This window comes from Apis laboriosa, unplaced genomic scaffold (assembly GCF_014066325.1).
Source record: "Apis laboriosa isolate Shangri-la unplaced genomic scaffold, ASM1406632v1 scaffold68_cov148, whole genome shotgun sequence".
Classification (NCBI taxonomy): domain Eukaryota; kingdom Metazoa; phylum Arthropoda; class Insecta; order Hymenoptera; family Apidae; genus Apis; species Apis laboriosa.
The window spans coordinates 7,837,420-7,856,788 of NW_025224135.1; the positions used below are offsets into that span (position 1 = coordinate 7,837,420).

At 32.2% G+C, this 19,369-nt stretch overlaps 1 protein-coding gene across 12 annotated transcripts in view; it reads right to left on the reverse strand.

Annotated features, from left to right (window-relative positions):
* The window catches only part of LOC122718845 (neurobeachin), a 238,893-nt gene that overhangs the window by 131,328 nt on the left and 88,196 nt on the right, over positions 1–19,369 (reverse strand). For all 12 annotated transcript variants that reach the window (XM_043944216.1, XM_043944215.1, XM_043944210.1 and 9 more), the window contains exon 3: positions 17,713–17,817. In XM_043944216.1, coding sequence (XP_043800151.1) covers positions 17,713–17,817 — 105 coding nt within the window. The remainder of the gene's footprint in view (positions 1–17,712; positions 17,818–19,369) is intronic.

Genomic DNA, 19,369 nt, shown 5'->3' on the forward strand with positions numbered 1-19,369 from the left:
TTAAGAACGGAATAGAAACCAGGAACAAAATTAATTTGCAGTTAATTATATTAGGATAAAAAAAAATATAAAATTTTAAGATGAGAATCGTGAGATGAAATAAATTATTATATTAATCTTAATCTTAATTTATCTCAATTATCTAAATCGTTTGTTAAGAGATATTTAATTTTAAAAGAGATCGTTTGTTAATCAACCAAGATATTCCTTTTTTATATCATCTTACTTGAAACTTTTCCATTTCATTCTATCTATTCGCTTCCTCGAACCCCATGGAGACAATGATTTACACCGGAATAATGCAATTACACGCAACGGGAGTGTGATCATAGAGGGTCTCCGGAATGCAATCCATTTTCCAAGAGAAAGATCGTTCTCGATGAGAATTTATTTCCACTCTATTCCATTTTTACCATGGAGGTAAAATTAATTTCTTCCCAATTAATTCGTATTTTTATCTTAGAATTAATATTTTTAATGACGATTTCAACCTCCTATATAACTATATCTTTTCTATGAAAATCTATAAAAATGATTATTTAGAAACTACTACTTTACCTCAGTTCTCTTACACTCATTAACCAATGTCACTCAGAAGCCATGGAGCTTCATCCCAATTCTCTTGATCTTATAAATATTCATACACAAATAATCCCCTTTATTTCCATTTGTTCTGATTATTCTCCTTTATTCCAACAAAATTTAAATCCCTGCAATAATACATCCTCGCGCATTTAAATTCACCTATCGATTCCTTCATTTCCACAAAGACTTGCGTACCTTCCAAGATCCCAAAGAAACAAACTTAAGCCCTAAGTCTCTCCCTACGATCTTCCCTTTCCCTCCCTTTGTCTTAGACAATCGCTCACCACGATCGCAGTGTATCCGATCCGCGCGAATCCATCCTTCCGGAAAATTATCCCGCCGAAAGGGATTCGGCCTTTGGCACGAAACGGCCACGCGAGGAGACGGTCGGAGTCGAAATCGGGTGAGCGATAACAGCGTGATGACGTCACGCTCTCGATAACTCAGAAATTTCCGGCTGCCCCGTGGAACCGGAACCCAGCGGACCGGAAGAACGCGGAGCTTTCCGCGTTTAATGGGGGGTTAGAGTTAATCAAGCGTTCGCCTCTCTGTCCTAAATGATACAGGGGAACTGCTGACGAGGGAGAGAGATACGAGATGGACCCGAGATAGTTTGCAAATACGTGACTAAATGGTGGACGATTAATTCGTGCGACGTTTTTTGCGAGGTTGGTCAGTGATTTATTGGAATGTTGGGAATATTAAATTTTGAACGTTCGAAGGTATTGAATTAGAATTATATGAAATTTGTGATTATAATTTTATGTTATACGCGAATGATGTATTGATATTCAAATTGTTATATAAAAATTTATTGTTATTTGAAATATTTGAATCCGATTGATTATTATTATAATGTAATTCTCGAATGTTATAGATTCTATATATAAATCTATATTATAAATTTTTCAATTTAACGTAAGTAAAATTAAATGAAAATAAGGAAAATATTGCATACAATTGTGTAATATATCGCAACTTTTTTATCAGAATGAAAAATATGAATTTTATTGAAATTTTTGTTAGAGAGAATTCGTTATTTTAATGCAATGTATTTTATCGTAAATTTGCACTGTTTTGATCTCTTTTAAATTCTGTTACTACATTCAGTGGCAAATCATAATCCTTTAATGGAGTTTCATTTCTACTATTTATAGAACTACACAAAAACAGGAAAAATTTTCAAAAATACATTTTCACTCAGTTATAGTAATATAGAAATTTATAAACATTTATCAAACATTTCGAGTTATACAAATCTATCTATATACTAAGTTAAAACAACAATAACTTGAAAATATTATCCATTCTCACTAAAACACAATAAAAATATTCGTTCTTTTTCCTTCGAAGCTTTTTATAAAAACATTTTACTTTAAAATAAATACTTAAATGAAACAATTTTTAATGCTTCCACAAGATTCTACTAAATACTCTTCCCATAACATTAACGTACGGTAAAAAGAAAAAAAAAAAAAACAAAATCGTCTCTGCAGGAAGTCCATACTTTACGATCTCGCTCATAGCAGTCTTCTTTTTATTTACTCAAGAAACGAATGGCTATCCAAATCGGAAACGTTATTCCAGAACCAGAATTTTACGACGTTTGCAACATTGTTTATATAATGTCTTTATCGTTTTTCTACTTTTTTTGGCAAGACTGAATTCTCCACGTATACCAATACCAAAAAGCTTTCTCGTGATTGAACATTTTCTTTCCTTCCTATGTCTCGTAACAAATCACCGCTCATTAAGAACGATTTGTCTTACTTTTCTTGTAATAGATCGGGAGTATCTAATAAAAGCTGGGTGTTCCTTCCCAGATACGGTATCATGGAAACTCGTTCGTCATGATTTGGCTGTTTTACATGGGTGTCTCTGGTGAGACAACGAATTCTGGTGAGGATCGATAAAATGAAAATTCAATAGATCATTGAATGAAGAATGAATTTCATTTTCGTATTGAAAAAAATTTGATTTATATTTAAAAGCTTTATCTATATTATATTAATAAATAAAATCCTTAAATAATTAAAATCTTTTCATATTTACCAAGTACTATTATATTTTTATTATATTGTAATATTTATTTTAAAATATTGAAATATTTAATTTAATTCGAAATACATATTAAATATTCTTAAAGAAAATTTTGGCAGTTTAATCGAGATGTGAGAAGCATCGAATTTATCTATTATTTCAAAATGTAACTTTGATATTTCGATCGAACGAAAGCTATTAGTCAGTTTATGCTGACTGCATGCTAATTTTCCCCGGATGAAGGCAATGAATGTCCCGACAGATGGACGAAAGAAAGATAGCGCGTTTTGCCGTTAATCCGAAAAGCAATATCGAACTTGCGATGGTCGTTCTATCGGTGATGAAAACGTCACGAATAAATGAACCTTTCTGTATGCTGAAACGGCATAGTATCGCGCAAATCAGTGAAAGCAACGAATGATATTTCTACTTTTCGATTAATTTCGTTGCCGATAATCAATCTCTTCGTTAAGTTTATTTATCGATAACGATCTTAAATATCTCGCATGGATATGTCAATTATTAATTCGAATCTAGAGAATGATAATTAATATTCTCCGAGAAAAGTATATTTTTAAAAATAAAATAGTAAAAAAATTATCCAAAATAATTAAAGAATCAAATAATTTAATTCTATTAAAAGTAATCTATTTAATCACTCAGACTTCGAATAGACATTATATTAAATTTAATTTTTTCTCTTACAAATTTCAAATTTATCTATATATCTCTTACCATCAAGCTCATTACGGTAAAACTCATTGCTGCTCCTATAAATACTCACATCTTTACTATATAAAATAAAAAACATAAAAAACATACTTAATTTCCAGTGAATGAAAATCGACCCATGGAATCTATCTCTCCATACATAAAACTCACAAAGATATGATGCAGCATGCTCGCAGTAATAATGCGAAAAATTAATGTTTCCTCGGCAGGATACCGGAAGCAGTTTTTTCCCGACCGTTCTTTCATCCCAGTTGATTATTCTGCAGGGACAGAAGGCGACGCGACGCGGCAGGGCGTTGTCCCACGAACGATTTCCATGGCACCGTTCTACGTATGTACAATCGTGAACCGTTGACTAGATTACGTTCCAGGAACGTTCAGGCAACAGGGGCTCGAGGAGTACGTGCTGTTTGAATAGACCTCTTCACGATAACTCCCGTTGCAACGCGCGGTTCTGCGAAATTGTTAGCGACAGCGTGCCGAGTGAAAGAGAAAAGCGGATTCTGTGGTGAACGCAGGATCATTTGACTCCTCGTGTCTCGACTCGATGTAAGGAAGGTCCGTAGATAGCTTTGAACAATGAGTAACGAATGGATTATTTCGCTTTTGAGCTTGATTTAGGAGAATGGATTTTTTAATATAGAAAAAATTGAAATTCATCAAAGATTTTTATTTACCGAGTTGCATCCTCGCATTAATAAGAACGCTCCTGGCAATCTCCAATTCGAAATGAATTAATCCATGAAATCTCTTATATAAGAATTTTATTTGAACTGTAGATTTGTAATCACATGGAAATTCGTGAAACGACTGTTCCGCAGAATTTTTCACTGATTCTTTTTTTTTGATATTCAAGCCATGATTCGTACCACAGAACCGAGCTAATTAAAAAAGTAATTTTAAAATGCCGCGGAAAATAACACTATCGTTATGAAATTGCATTGTTGGTACCGTTTAGGAAAGCAGCGCCACTGCAGGCAAAAATATAAAGTATAGCCGTAATTAATTTTCTTCGGTCGTTTCGTAAAACTTTCTAAAATTTTTCACGTATATTTGTTCTAAAAAAAAACAAAATCAAATTAGTTTGTTTTCAAAGATTTACCTTTTAATATTATATTCTTCAAGAGAGTATTGTATTATGTGAATAGTGATTTAAATTTTATTTTAAATGGTATTCTGTCAAGCTTACTGAACTGAGGTTAGAAGAGTGTACGAGAATGATGTTCGTAATATGACAGGTATGAATTTTATATCATTTGAAATGAATACATCAAGAAATTGTTATTAATATTTTAAAAAGAATGTTATATGTATATAATATTATTATATATTTTTTAAAGAAATTCTTTCGGAATCCATATATCTTTGTTTGCGAAAAATAAGAAGAAAGAAAAAAAAGGACAGTTAAGATTAGAAGAAGTACGAGTAAACATTTGGCGATAATGGTAAGATAATAAACAATAAAATATATGGTAGAGATCTATTAGAGTCTGATCGCTAAATATAATCGAAGTATGAATAGATCGAACCGTCTATAACGGACGATTGATATCCATTTTCTTCTATGCGCAGAACATATGCGCTTTTCACACACAGTATGTATGTACGCGTCTAATATGTTTAGTACATTCCGGATCATATATTCCGGATGATTTTGAAAACATTTCGTGTCCTTTTGTGTCTCACTTTTTCAAAACATCGAATAAATACGTTATTCTTATGGTTTATACATATACATACTTTATAAACAATTTGAAAGTGACCGATAGCGCAAGTATATAACTAGCATGCGTGATATTTTTCGGCATATAGTGAGGTTATATGGTTATGGACAAAAGTACTGTAAAATGTAAGTATTTTATAATATTAACTTACTAATTTAATTTTAATCTAATAAATTTGAATATGATACTAAACAGAATTCTTAAAAAAATTAAATTTTTACTTTATATTTTTAATATTTTATAATTTTTTAACTTTATTTTTATATCATCAAATTGTTAACTTTCATATTTTTATTACACATGAATCAATATTTCAATTCAAATCAATTCAAATTTTTAAATTCTAATATACTTCAACATTATCTATAAAATCTATATTAAAAATCTATATTTTTAATTTCAAATAAAAAATTGTGTCTTGTTATAATCATAATGTAAATTATATATGAATTCTCAAGTATAGCATATTTTATCTTTTTTCTTTACGTTCATGTACAAATATTCATAATTCAATCATTCTTTCTTTTTATATTTCTTTTTAAAAATTGCTCTTTCTGTTTTCATAGATCAATCTCAAAGACGATGGATTGTATTTATCTGCGCAAAATTTTTCTGTGGAGAAGACGTTCTGTACTCTCTCTCTCTCTCTGCTCTCGTGATTTACAGCAAGTTTTCAACAGAGCTTGTGAACAATGGCGATATCTACGATAATAAATGCAGCGTCGGTAAGTTTATAAAAATTTTACGAAAGTTATCAACTCGTTTATAAACTTAGTCGGCTTAATTTTAATCAAATGCTAATAAAAAATATTCGACTGTTGGCAAATAAATCGTGTACATGTAGAAAGAGAGAAAAGAATTTTTCATTGAAACGAAATGAGAAAATAATATGGAAGAGAAAATGCTTTCGCGGTGTAAATATGTTTGGGATGAATAAAAAATTATTCAACGGTAGAAAGTACATTTCCATACATTAATAATAAACTTTCAATGTTGCGAAGAAGAGCATAATAATTTGCTCTTTCTAGTTTGCGCGCATTGAATATATCTACATATAAATATTACATAAACGTAAAAGAAAAAAAAAAAGAAAATGAATTTCGAATTGAAAAAATAAATTGTTAAATAAAAATGTTTTATTTCTATGCGCTAATAAATCTTCCATTTCTAGCTGTAATGTTCTGCTTGCTAAAAAAAGTAGCATCGAAGCGGAAATTCAGATTTCAATATTACCAAACTTGTTAACGGGATTTTTTTCAAAAACTCTCGATGAGATTTACACAATATACATATGTACGTCGTCTTTGAAGTTTGAGTTTATTAATTTACTTTGCGAGCCATTATCAATTTTATAACATTTCACGTAATACTCTTTTCTCTCTTGAACTATGTGTAATAATATCAGTACGTATATATATATATATATATATATATATCCAAAAATATCCAAAAATATTTTGGATATTTCTCGCGAAATTCATAAATTAATAATTGTAACATGATTTTTCCTGTTATTTGAATTTAATTCTTTCAAATTATATTTAAAAATTTAATTTTTTAATTTTTAAACAAAATTTTCAGAAAATTTTGAAAATTTTTATTTATATTATATATATATTTATATATTTGAAATTTATTACGTACATTTTTTACGTATATTTACATTTTATATCTTTTAGTATTAATTTTGATTCGAGATTCTTTATCGAATATTAAAAATATATTCTCTCTGTTCTTCATCACGAATGCATTTGATATGTACATTTAATTATTATTCACGTAAATATTGTTACCGTTTATTCTACAATTCAAATTAAAATTTGAATTCGTGCACACATTTTAAAAAATGTAGTTCTTCTCGCGCTTTTAAAATACGATTCATAAACGAATCGAAAAATACGAAAAATTTATAATCATTAAATGACATAAAATTGTATAAAAATTTACAATCAACCGGAGAAATCATCGACAATTTATTCAAACATTGCGTTTTTCGCACAACAATATATCTTAAAATTAAAGCCAATTTTTAAAAATGAATACGATACCAAAAGAAAAAAGATGCGATACGAAAAGAAATCAATATATCCAATTCATCAACCATTAATCCTAACGTTATTTTAAATTTTAACTACATACCGTTCTTGATCATCTCTATTTCGACAATATTCGAGACAAATTTTTCAAACATAATTTCGAAAATTTAATGTACACCAAAACATCGATGAAAAATATCGCGAAAATTTCCACGATTTTCTCGCGATTCCGTTAATACACTATACACTAACGAAACGACGTTATTCCGATCCGCGTGTTCGAGCGGATCGGTACACCGTGATTACGTTTTCCGCGGTCGCCATACGAAATTTTAACGATCGGCCACGCTAACGACGAAAAATATGTTATCGTGCTCCCCCATTCGGTGTTTTAATTTCGCCGGTAATTCCCATCGCTTCGATCCGCGAGCAATTAACTGCAACGCAGCAGTGGTCCCCGCAGTTTCTGTCTGCGGTGCAGAGAGCATCTGCGGCCGAGGGGGGAGGTTATCGCCGATCCTCTGATGCCTCCAACAATGACTCCGCCTCCGACAGAGGCCGCGACAACGAGAACTCGGCCGACATAAATTCGGGTTGACCGCAACGCAAGTGTCGCCATTATCGCGCCACTTGCCACTAACCGGGATTAATATTCCGGCCGGGCTAATAACCAAAGACATTCGTGTGCATTCGTCGCGCGGGCCGGAAACTGCCAACTCCGGAATTTGAACGCGGGATGCGTGCAAATTAAGCACTTAAATTAGAAGAGTATAGCGATTTTTTTTTAGAATGGTCGAGAGAAATTGTAATATTTTGATTTGAATTTCAATGATGTTATGATCGTTTGAATTATTCGTGAATGGTTGATGGGATGGAAGTCGCGAAATTTGTATCGAAGTATGATTCAATTTGATGAATATAATTGGATGATATGATATTGATGTAATAGTTTGATTATCGAGAGTATGAATGTTTAATTACGCGATTTAACTCGAAATATGTTTTCTTATTTAATATTTGTAGCTAATCCAGTTTTGCTAATAAAAGGTAAGATATTTATTTCTTTTATTTATTCTATCAATCTTTTTCCTCGTTTGAATCTTTCCTCTCGTTTAAATCTTTCCTTTATGATAAATCTATCGATATGCAATTGCAATATATTTTAAACAATATTCGACAAGATAAACTGCATATGTTCGTGCAACTTTATATATTTTTTCATAAAATAATAAAATAACGAAAGAGAAGAGTAATCTTAAGTATTTATCAATCTTAATATTCCAACGCTTCCCGTGTTTATTTTCGAATTTTTAAGTTACTTATAACATATAAACATATCAACAGTCCGTTGGTGTACAAAAACTCGTTCGCAAAAACACGTTCATCGAATGAATTTAAACGTTACGCCAAGATCTTTAGAAAGCATAGAGACTCATAATGAGCGCTGTTCCTTTGCTTCCGGTGAGAGGCGGCAAATCTTGTTGACCAAGACCATCCATGTTTCATCATGTTTCTGAGACGAGCATAGTAAAGTTGAGTCATTAAACTTGACCCGATATTTCGCAGCCGAGGTTGCGCTTTCAGCTTCACTTATACAGCACAACATTGTAATGCGCCATGTACATGCTTGTTTATATTCCGTATTACACGCACGAATAACGTTGACGATGCGTGGCATTAATACTAGGTCGCGTGAAATATTTTACGCTCGGCGTGCATGAAAGATGTTGGGTTGAGTATGCCTCGAACATCTGGTAAAGCGTGTGATTAATGATTTTGTAACGAAGTCGAGCGAAGTTCCGTAGAACCTAAACGTTCGTTATCTTGGATGTTAGGTCATGGATTATTTGAGATTATTGTAATACTTGCGGTCTTGGAATATAGCGCGGTTTCCGGAGCCAAGAAATTCGAGGAATAGAAATTGAACGTGGAACGTAGATCCGTGATACACTTTCAGAGAATATATTTACAATTTATGGATTAGGAAAAATACAATTCATTAATAAGTATATAGCAAACGAGTTAGTAGATTAGAATAAATAAATAAAAAGTCTAACATAAATGATTTTATAAGTCGAGTATGACGTATAAGTAAATTTGGTTCAAGAAAGCGATTAAATAGATCTTTGCGTGAAAATGATTAATCGAGATCAAAGGTAGCGAACAACTTAAGATCAAAGATGGACTGCAGGAGAATAGAACAGCTTTGATTCAAAGGGATTGGAACGGATAATACGTGACACGAGCGAACACAAGTACAATTAACCCTAAATCAAACAGTATGTAGACATTACACCGAAGGAACACAAATAATGTGGGTGGGCAAGTAGGTAGGATACTCAACCAACATCTCGAAATATTTGAAGGAATCGACCGGATCCTTGGATCTTGAGATGATGTATGCAGGATTCAGGTCATCCACATCGAATCCCTTGGTCCAGGAATGATCTAAATTGACTTCGTTGGCACTGCAGCTCGTCTGTATTAAATCCTTCGGGTTTAGAATGATGTATCGTGTACAAGGTCGTTTGTACCTATTACGTGAAGTCCACAAGATTATCCAGGGTATATCGAGTTTTTTAAATTGATGGTGAATTGTTTCTCTCGTATCCAGATATATTGAATCGGACAGATATATTCGAATAGTGATAAAAAAAATTTTTTTTACAACGATCAAGAATTATTATAGAAAATCAATATATTTTATTCGTTAAAATAATCATTTCTTTAGTGATATTTCTCTATACATTATTAGATAATTCTTTAGGACAAATTTTATTTATCTTCTTCAAAATTAAAATTCTACTCGCTGGACACGTAAAGATTAGCTTCTCCATAATATAAAAATATTTATAAATTAATTTGACACGTAATATTAAAAAAAAAAAAACAAAATATAGAGATTAATATTGTGTTGCGCTCGGCAAAACTGATAAACTAAATCGTAGTCGCGTGTCACAATGACAATGCATCGTCGAGTCAAACGAATCGAACGTGTGTCCAAACTCTCGTGCTATTAATTTCTCATCGGAGTAAATGAAATACGCGTTGCATTCGACACAACATAATTTACGGACTGGAATTAATGCGCCTCGCGAAAGCTAAGGTCCCACACCTTTGTTATTTAATCGCGCTACATCATTTCCACGCTAATAGATTTCACCTTCGACGTTTCATTTCGGATCAGATCTACATTTGCATTCATACGCGTGCGCCACCGTGTATAACTCACGACGTTACACGTCCATTTTCTTTCCTCCGCGAGAATTCACCTCGGAATACACGTTCGATCGAACACAACACGCTCGATCGATATTGTTCCATTACACCAATAATTACGTTCGATCGTTGTTTCGTTTGTTTGTCGTGTAGTACAGAGTTGTAGTTCGAGCATCGTACGAAATGTCGATGCGCTTTGAATTTTTAATTTGATACGCGTTACGATACTTGTCGTAACGTCGTAAAAATTGAAAATTAATGGTAAAATGAATTTTGATGGGTAGAAATTGAAAAAGAGAGTGAACTTCTAGGGTGAATATAATTTAATCAGAATGTTTTTTGAAATGTGGCTACAGATGAAGGAAAATTTCGTTATGCGTAGAGTAAACTTTTGTAATTGCTTGGAAACTGGAAGGTATTTTTAACGAGTCAAAAAACATTCTTATTATTAAGCTTACAGGTTTATAAAAATTCGTCAAATGAGAAAGTTTTATTTAAAATTATGAATTATCCGTTTTTTTTCTTATATAAAAAAAATTTTATTATTATTGTTGTTCTTTTTTCCCAAACAAAATATGCCGTATGGATATAGATAAACATGGTTATAGATTTCGAGAAAATTTCATTTATCCGATATTACTTTTATCGATTATTTACAGGATCGTGTAATAATTCGTCGGAAAATTTTATCGGGTAAAATCGTACGCCGTTCATATTTATTTCGCTGTTTGTTCAAAGCGTTTGGAAATCGTCCAATTTCAACAAGCGCCGCAACATTGCAGATTTGTACAATGGCGTTACAGGCCACGTATGTATTTTGTTAGTCTAGTTCGAAATTCTGATAAATGGTTATTCGATGAACGTGAATACAATCTGTCTCTGCATTTCATCCCTCAGCTTTTCCTCCTCTTCACTCTTTGTTAAAGCAACGTAGATATTTCGCAAGATACAATTTTGTGTGAAACGAAAGTTGAGAGGGGGGTTGTGTATACGTGAAATACGTATAATTTATTCAATAATTGGGTGCACATTCATGAATATGTAAATCATAAAATAATATTGTAAACTACAAGGATGCAAATAATTTGAATAAACATTACGAAAATACACAATTGGCGATGTTCAGACAAGAGACGAATATAATATTTTTTTTGGTATATAAACGTTCTTCTTTTATTTAATTAAATTTTACGATTTTTTTTTAATTTAAACGATTTCTATAATTTTACCTAATTAAGATCCTAATAATTTAAATGTTTCGTTGGTGGATTTTGTAAAATTGAAGCTTTTTAATAAAATCCTCCACCAATTACCAAATCAATTTTCCCAAAATTTCAATAAATCATAAGATCCGCAAGATTCGACACCATTTATCAAGCGAATAGCCAGTTAACAAATCGGGCAAATCGCGACAATGGGAGAGCGCAGTCGCGCGGAAAGCAAAGCACAAAGTTCTCTATTACTGACGCGAACTCGAAAAGTGATAAAAATCATTCTTTTCCTCCCGTTTTGTTTTCTAGAAACGATCGAACGAGCGAATTTATACACCGATTCGACGATAAACTATTAAATCCATTCCCTGACAATCGAATGTCGAGAGTTTGTGCAACGTTACCCGCCGTTTGTCCGAACAAATTTGACGTAGATCGTTGCACCCGGACAGATTTAACAAGTTCTCGAATGGCTCGCCAAGTCCATGAATAACACTCGCGAACAATCGGTCATGATTTAAGCTTTATAACTCGGATATCCGTGGGATTACCGTGATGCCGGCTTTCATAAATTTCAGCCTGAGTTATGAACGTATTTTCCTGTAACAATCGTGGATCGAAAACACGCCGCTAGTGTCGAAGTTTTCGAGTTGGATATAAATTTGGAATAATTTTGTAATAATAATGGGGCAACGAGGTGAATAAGGTCGTTTATAGTGGTATGTTTCTTGTTTTAAACTAGTATGCAAATGTTTGAATTGGGAGAATTATCGTGCGATATTTATCAAAATATATGAATTTAATCTGTGCCTGCATTGATACGGTGCGTTGTTAATAATATAATACTTGATAATTTTATTGTTAATAATATAACGGTAAATTGTTAACGTGTTTTCCGTGATTGATATTTAAATAAGTTATACTTTTTATAATAGAAAATAGTAGAGAAATGATAATCGAAATGATGATCGATTACATTTAACACGATATTATTGAAAATAATTGATAAATATACTATAAGTATCGTATATTTTTGATTATATTCTAAATATATAGAATAGAAATTTATTTTAGGATCCTATAAGTAGTGCCGTCATAAAATATTATTCATAAAACTATGGCCCATTAAAAACAATTCATGTCGTTCCAGCCACGCCGTAACCCGTGTCGTGGCACGCAAAATTTGCGTGTATCCGATACACACACTTGTAAATTCGCTACAACTCGCCCCGTTTCGTGCCCCGGGCTCGCAAACACGTGTTACATTTATTCCTTAAAAGCGAATATAACGGGAGAAAGCGATAGCATAGTTTACCAGAGGCATATGCATGAGATAGGCGAGCGGTGTGCACGTTGCACCAGCGTGAATGACGTTTGCAAGCAGTTATCCAAATTTACATTTCATCGATACGACACCGGTAACTCGCTGTATCTGAAGTAGTTCCTCCGGAAATACGGTTAACCGCTAGCTGTATCAATGTTGCCAGACATGGTAATTAATTGAGATCGACTTATATGGAATGACAATCCTCTGTATTATCTTCATGCAATTTTATTCGTATCTGAAATGTGATACCGGTTGATGTTTATGGAATATATCGTTCCTTCGAGGATTGATACATGGAAATTTGTTACGAATTTTATGTCCAATATTCGATTTTTTCAAAAAAAAAAAAGGATAAGAATTTGTTGTAAAATGCATGTTAAAAAATTCTAAAATCGTTAGAGGTTTATTATTTGACTTGAATGAATGATTAGAGCGTAGTTTAAGCTTGGAAAAGAATGTAAAAATTATTGAAAATTATTGAATTCGAAAAAGAAAAATTTAAATTCGATCGGAAAATTTGAATTTCAATCTTTATTGGAAAATTTGAATTCGAATGGGAAAATTTAAATTTGAATCGAAAAATTTGAATTCAAACGAAAGAATTTCGAGTAAGGAATTTGAGAAATTGAAATAGAAAGTCTTTATTGGAAAATTTGAATTCGAATTAAAATTTTGAATTTCGATTTGAACTTGTACAATTTGAAAAATTCGAATGTTGATTTGATTGAATTTTAATCGATTAAATATTCGAATACTTTGCCTTACAATAGAATAATTTCAAATTCGAATATTCTGTTGTTTTATGCATATAAATTCGTATGCAATTCGTTCCATGTAACATCAAAACGCATGTATACATGTATAACTAATGCAATTTAAACCAACCTTTAAAAATCTCGATATCAAAACTTCAGTGAGATCTCAACGCTATCCAACTAAGACCAGAAAATTTCCAATTCAATATATATACTAATATATATAACATCGTATAAAGAGATAATGCATGTTAAAACTGGGATAGGTTTTGTAACGAGTTGCATACGTTTACACCAATTCTGGTTTCGAGTAGGCAATCACGTGATAACGGGCAGAGCGAATTCGATTGGAATTTTATCAGATTATGAAAAGATTCAATGCGACATTTCAGTTGTTTATTTTTGTTGATTTTTTTTTTTTTTTGAGTTTACAGTCCATCGATATTTTCTTCTCCTCTGGGAAGAATTTCTTCGAGCCGCAACTCGAAGATGTCTCATCCATTTTAATTGCCCCTTTGAAGATATCGCCACGAGGTAAATAACGAAGAAATATACTCGAGATTTAATTGTGTATTTCTCAATCGGGCCGGTATCTCCTTTCGAGGAACGTTCAACCTCTGCCTCTGAGATAAAGAATAGTTGACCGTAAATTGGCACAAAGAGGCAAGGAAACCTCGAATAGAAATTATTGAAACGATTTATTCTCTCTTCTTTCTCGATATTCGAGTTGCGCAAAGACTTATTGTTGCTTGTTTATTGTCGGTTTATTCTTTGTCCGTTTAGCTTTGGTTTCCATTGATTTTGTCGAAGGGTTTCATCTTTCTTTTAGTTATTGTTGTTTGATAAAAAAAAAAAGAAGAAGAGAATGTTCCAAGAATATTCGTTTTATTTCTAAATCGTGCATTGGGGAAGAATTAAAGAAGATAAACAAACTTGGAAGATTTCTATATTACGTCAATATTAAAATTTGTCTAGTTACGTTTGGTATGCTAATATTGAATCTCCTATTAAGTTCCTTATCATTTTGAAATTAATACCAATTTTCTCTGGTTTGATAGAGTTTGATGCTGAACAAGTTTTGATTTCTGAAATCATTCAAAATTTTGATTCAGAATTTTTTTCTAAGCTTTTTTACATATATAAATTCAAAGAATTACAATTATATAAAGGAAAATATAAAGAAATATGTCTTGTTTAAAATTCAGCGAGAAATATTGAAATTTTCAATTATTTCCACATTGTGTATTTTTTATAGAGAATCATTTACGAAGAATTAACAATTTGTAAATTCACAATATCCTTAGATTATTTTATAAAAAAAAAAGTATATTCTAATTATGCATTCCATCGTGTGTGATTTAGATTTCAATGAGTGGATGAGCTTTCTATTTGTTCGTATATACGTGTTTTATTTTCTGTATACATGTACGATACCCGTATGCACGTAGGAAGTAAGCATGTATGGTCGAAGACATCGACGTGGAAACTCCCTTAACCGTATTAACATTTCAGAGATGTGCTCGAACCGGATTCTGAGGACACCAGAAACCAATCTCCAACAGATTATATCAGCCACAGGCTATCCTATCAAGATGATACGGCAAATTCATATTGTGGTTTCGTATTAGCAAGGCTATCATCTTTCTATTGACGCAGATTCGTAGCAACAAGTTAATAGAACGTTTTAGGATGTTTTCTTCTAAAAATTAGAATAATTTATTGAATTGCAATTCTTCTGGTGTTGATAATACCGCGAATATTTTGTCCCCTTTTATCAATGCACTCAGATGTTAACACACAGATGGATGAAATATACACGTAAATTTAACGTATGAATGGATCGTGCATTAAAATTAATGTAAAATAAAATGAGAAAAAAATGGACCGGCCATTAGAAAGATTATATCCTATATAATACATTACTATATAATACATTCAATTGTATTGTAAAATATCAATTAAACAAGTCTATATATACATATATATCGTACATAAATTACGGAAAGCGATTCTCTGATTATCGATTATTCGATTATGTAGATTGAAATGGCAAATCGTGTCAAATGATGTAAAAGCAAGTATCATTGAATTACTCGTGCTAATGGACGGTATCGACGTGTTTAAAAACGAACGTGTATAAAAATACATTTCTTTTTTGGTTTCACTTTCTATTCGAATTAAATCATCGAGTAATAATATAATTTTTGTGAAGATCGATTGAGGAGCTTTCTGGAAAAATATCTAGATATCTATTTTTCTCGATAAATGATTTCTAATTAATCTCGATATATCGAACATAATATCTTGAATTATTAAATTATTTCAATTATAATTATTTTAATATCCGTTTCTTATTCGTTCATATATAAATATCGTTAATCAGAATATTTTTAATTATAATAGAAATTTTTAATTCAACAATGATGCAACAATGATATTACAAATTATAGATAAAGATATATGATCGTGATCAATTATCAATTAGATTGATAACAACAAGATTGATAACAATTAAGCGAATGAGATAAATCAATTATGGCGAACAAATAATATATGCCCGTCATGATTGGATAAATACAATAGGGCCATTATGTTCGGATAAATAGAATAACACAGCCGTGGCGTGACAAGTGTATAGTTGGCCGTCACGGTGAGGCGAGTGGTACGTGATCGTTATAATCGGGCAAGTAGTATAATGCAATCGTGGTACGGTTAGTAGTAGAGTCAGGCAACTAGTAGTAAGACAGCCATGACGAGACAAGTGGTATATGCCCGTCATGGTCGAGGCGAGAGAGAGAAAGAGGAATAGAACTTTTATTTATTCAAATGTAATGTAAATGCACATTGTAAAACATGACGAGAGAAACATTATACGGCCCGTCATGGTCAGGCAAGTAGTATAGAATAATATCAAACTAATCCTCTCTTTTTTAAATAAAATTTCCATCTCGTTCAAATTTCCATCTCTTTAGGGCGAGAAAGCTCCTCAATGCTGAAATACTGGTATAAAATATTCCGATGTATAAATAAACATTCTAAACATTCTCACAAAAGGAAAAACAATAAATTCGTAATAATTGGAAAGAAACTTTAACTTGTACAATTATTTCAAACAATTGGAAAGGCTAATTGCTCGTTTTTAAAACTCCTCCCCACGAACAACAAAATTAACCTCCATTGTGAACTTTGCCGAACAACATTTTCCACCGGCGTTTAACGCGGAACACGCGATCAAAGGATGCTAGAAACGAGTGAACAAGCTTCTCATAACTTTGTTCCGTGTACACAGTTTAAATTTCTATTTACTTTTACACGAAAACTTCCTGGCCGCGACGCGAACACCTCGTGCAAGTTTACCGGTCCGCCGAGGAATGGGAAAATGGCTTTTTCTTTGTGAATTACGAAACTTTCTTGCCTCTTACGTATCCTTTGCTTCGTCCGTCCACTTTCTTTATACAAAAAACGGAATGGGACGAGTTCGAAGATCTCGTGATCGCGTTTTTCACGATCTCGACACGTGCCATGATTCGCAGAGAACGATTCTCGCGTTTCGAATTCGGACGAGAATCAATATTTCTTCCATCGTGTGTTGCGGATGAGAATTGCTTTTCGCGTAGCAAATGTTTGTAGACAGATTTTGCGTAGATAATTATACACGCGAGAATTTGAATTTGATGTATTTTTGTGTTAAATGAAATCTTCGTGATGAAACAAACTTTCCAGATTAAACGAAACGAAAACTTTCTAGATTAACTCTCTAGATTATTGTTTGATTTTTACGTAATATATTTTCCTTTAAACTTCCTCCTAAGTATTAATGCCAAACTTTGTCAGTTGTACGCGGTAATGAATGCATATGAAATTAATTTGTCTGGTCTTAAATATGAATTGTGAACTGTGACGGGAAGAAAAGGTTACATTACATTAAGCGCTCGAGCAAGAAATTAATTACGGCCACGTTTAACGTATTGATCGCAGTGATCGTGTTCTCCTTCATGAGAATCAAATTTGCGGCCTGATATAACACCCCAACCCTCTTGGATAATTAGTTTGATCGGGGCGGACGTAACACCCTTTGCTTACCTGGAGATTGGGCGGGCAATGATCGAGCAGTTCCAGCATATGCCTGATGTTCTGTGCGTCCTGAATCACGAAGTTCAGTTCCATGTCGAATTCGCCGCCTACCAGCTGCAATCAGAAACGAATAGGTTAGATAGATTTATAGAGTCATTGTCTAAAAAATTACGCATTAGAAGTAGGACAATGTTCGATTAGAAAATCATTTCAGATGTTCTCATTTGATTTCTGTAATTCTTGCACGGGAAAAAAATTGTACAAACACAGGGAGAGCAGGACTTGTTTTTTCTTTTTAAATTTTCGATCGAAAAGTTTGTCCAAGATAAAGCGATATCGTAGGAAAAACAAGCCGAACGATTTATGTAATTTATGTTATTTCCTTTGTTTTTCAATTATACAAATGATTTATCTAATATCTAAATTGCCAGCAGTCGCTGTTTATCTCTTGTAAAATGAGTCACGATATTTCCATTAACCTACATCGTCAATTTCATTTATAATTTCGAGCAATGTTTCGTACAGTGTTTAAGCCAATTTCGTTTAAATCAACCTTACTTTCGTTCCATTTAAATTCATAACGAAAGAGTTAATGCTTTTCGTCGAATCGAACTTCGTTTCTCGATATAATCATATACATATACGTATACGTTTTCGATGGGGAAACACCGATATATTTAACCGGACTCGCGCTGGCAATGAATTTCCGGTCGTGAAACATTCACGAGGCTGATGCAGCGAACAATTTATGAGTTTTCTCGTTCGATCAGGGGATGACTTATCGACATTGAAAGTTTATGGAGTACAGTGAACTTGAGGGGAAATAGTCTCTCGGGCCGATGGATTTAAAGCCCTGCTAAAACTAAAATAATTGTACAAAAAAAAAAAAAAAGATAAAGAAAGATAATCAGAGATTTTTAGGCGTGTTTTACGTGATTCATGTGTTTTACATGAATTTGATTTTCGAGCACGAATTATTTTATCTTAAAAGAATACATAAAATTGAAAATTGATACTAAATATATGGATAAAGGATTGTAAAATTTATTAGATTTCTAATTGATTGATATCAATTTGTAATTAAAGTATTACAAATTATAATATAAATTGTAAGAATAAATTTATTATGAATTAGTAGAATCATTGTGATATCAAGTAGAGATGAAGAGTTTCTGTCTATGAGTTTCCCAGATTCATGGGATTTCATTTATCTACAATTCCAATCTTGTATCAAGCAGACCGAGAAATTGATCAGGCTGATGCAAATAGGATAATATTTAATATTATCTAACTTAGTATTATTCTACGTTTAATGTTTTTAATAATCTTTGAATTTTATTCCATAAAAATGGATTGGATGTTATGCGTATTCTAGTGGCAATAATAAATCTTTCCGATTTATCAAACTGGTTGTACATATATATTGGCTTTCTATTGGTATCTTCTTACACAGAGAGATGACTTACATGAACTGGAAGCTTGTCTCCACGAGAAGGTAATTTCCGGTGAAGTTTTTATCCTTCCTGATTTTTTCCAAATATTCCAATCTATCGAAATTCTTATGTTCTATTTATATAAAATGGATTAGATGTTCATCGTGATCGTTCCTTGATTATTTTTGCAAAAATTGATGAATAATAGAACGTTACACCTCTAACAATTTTAC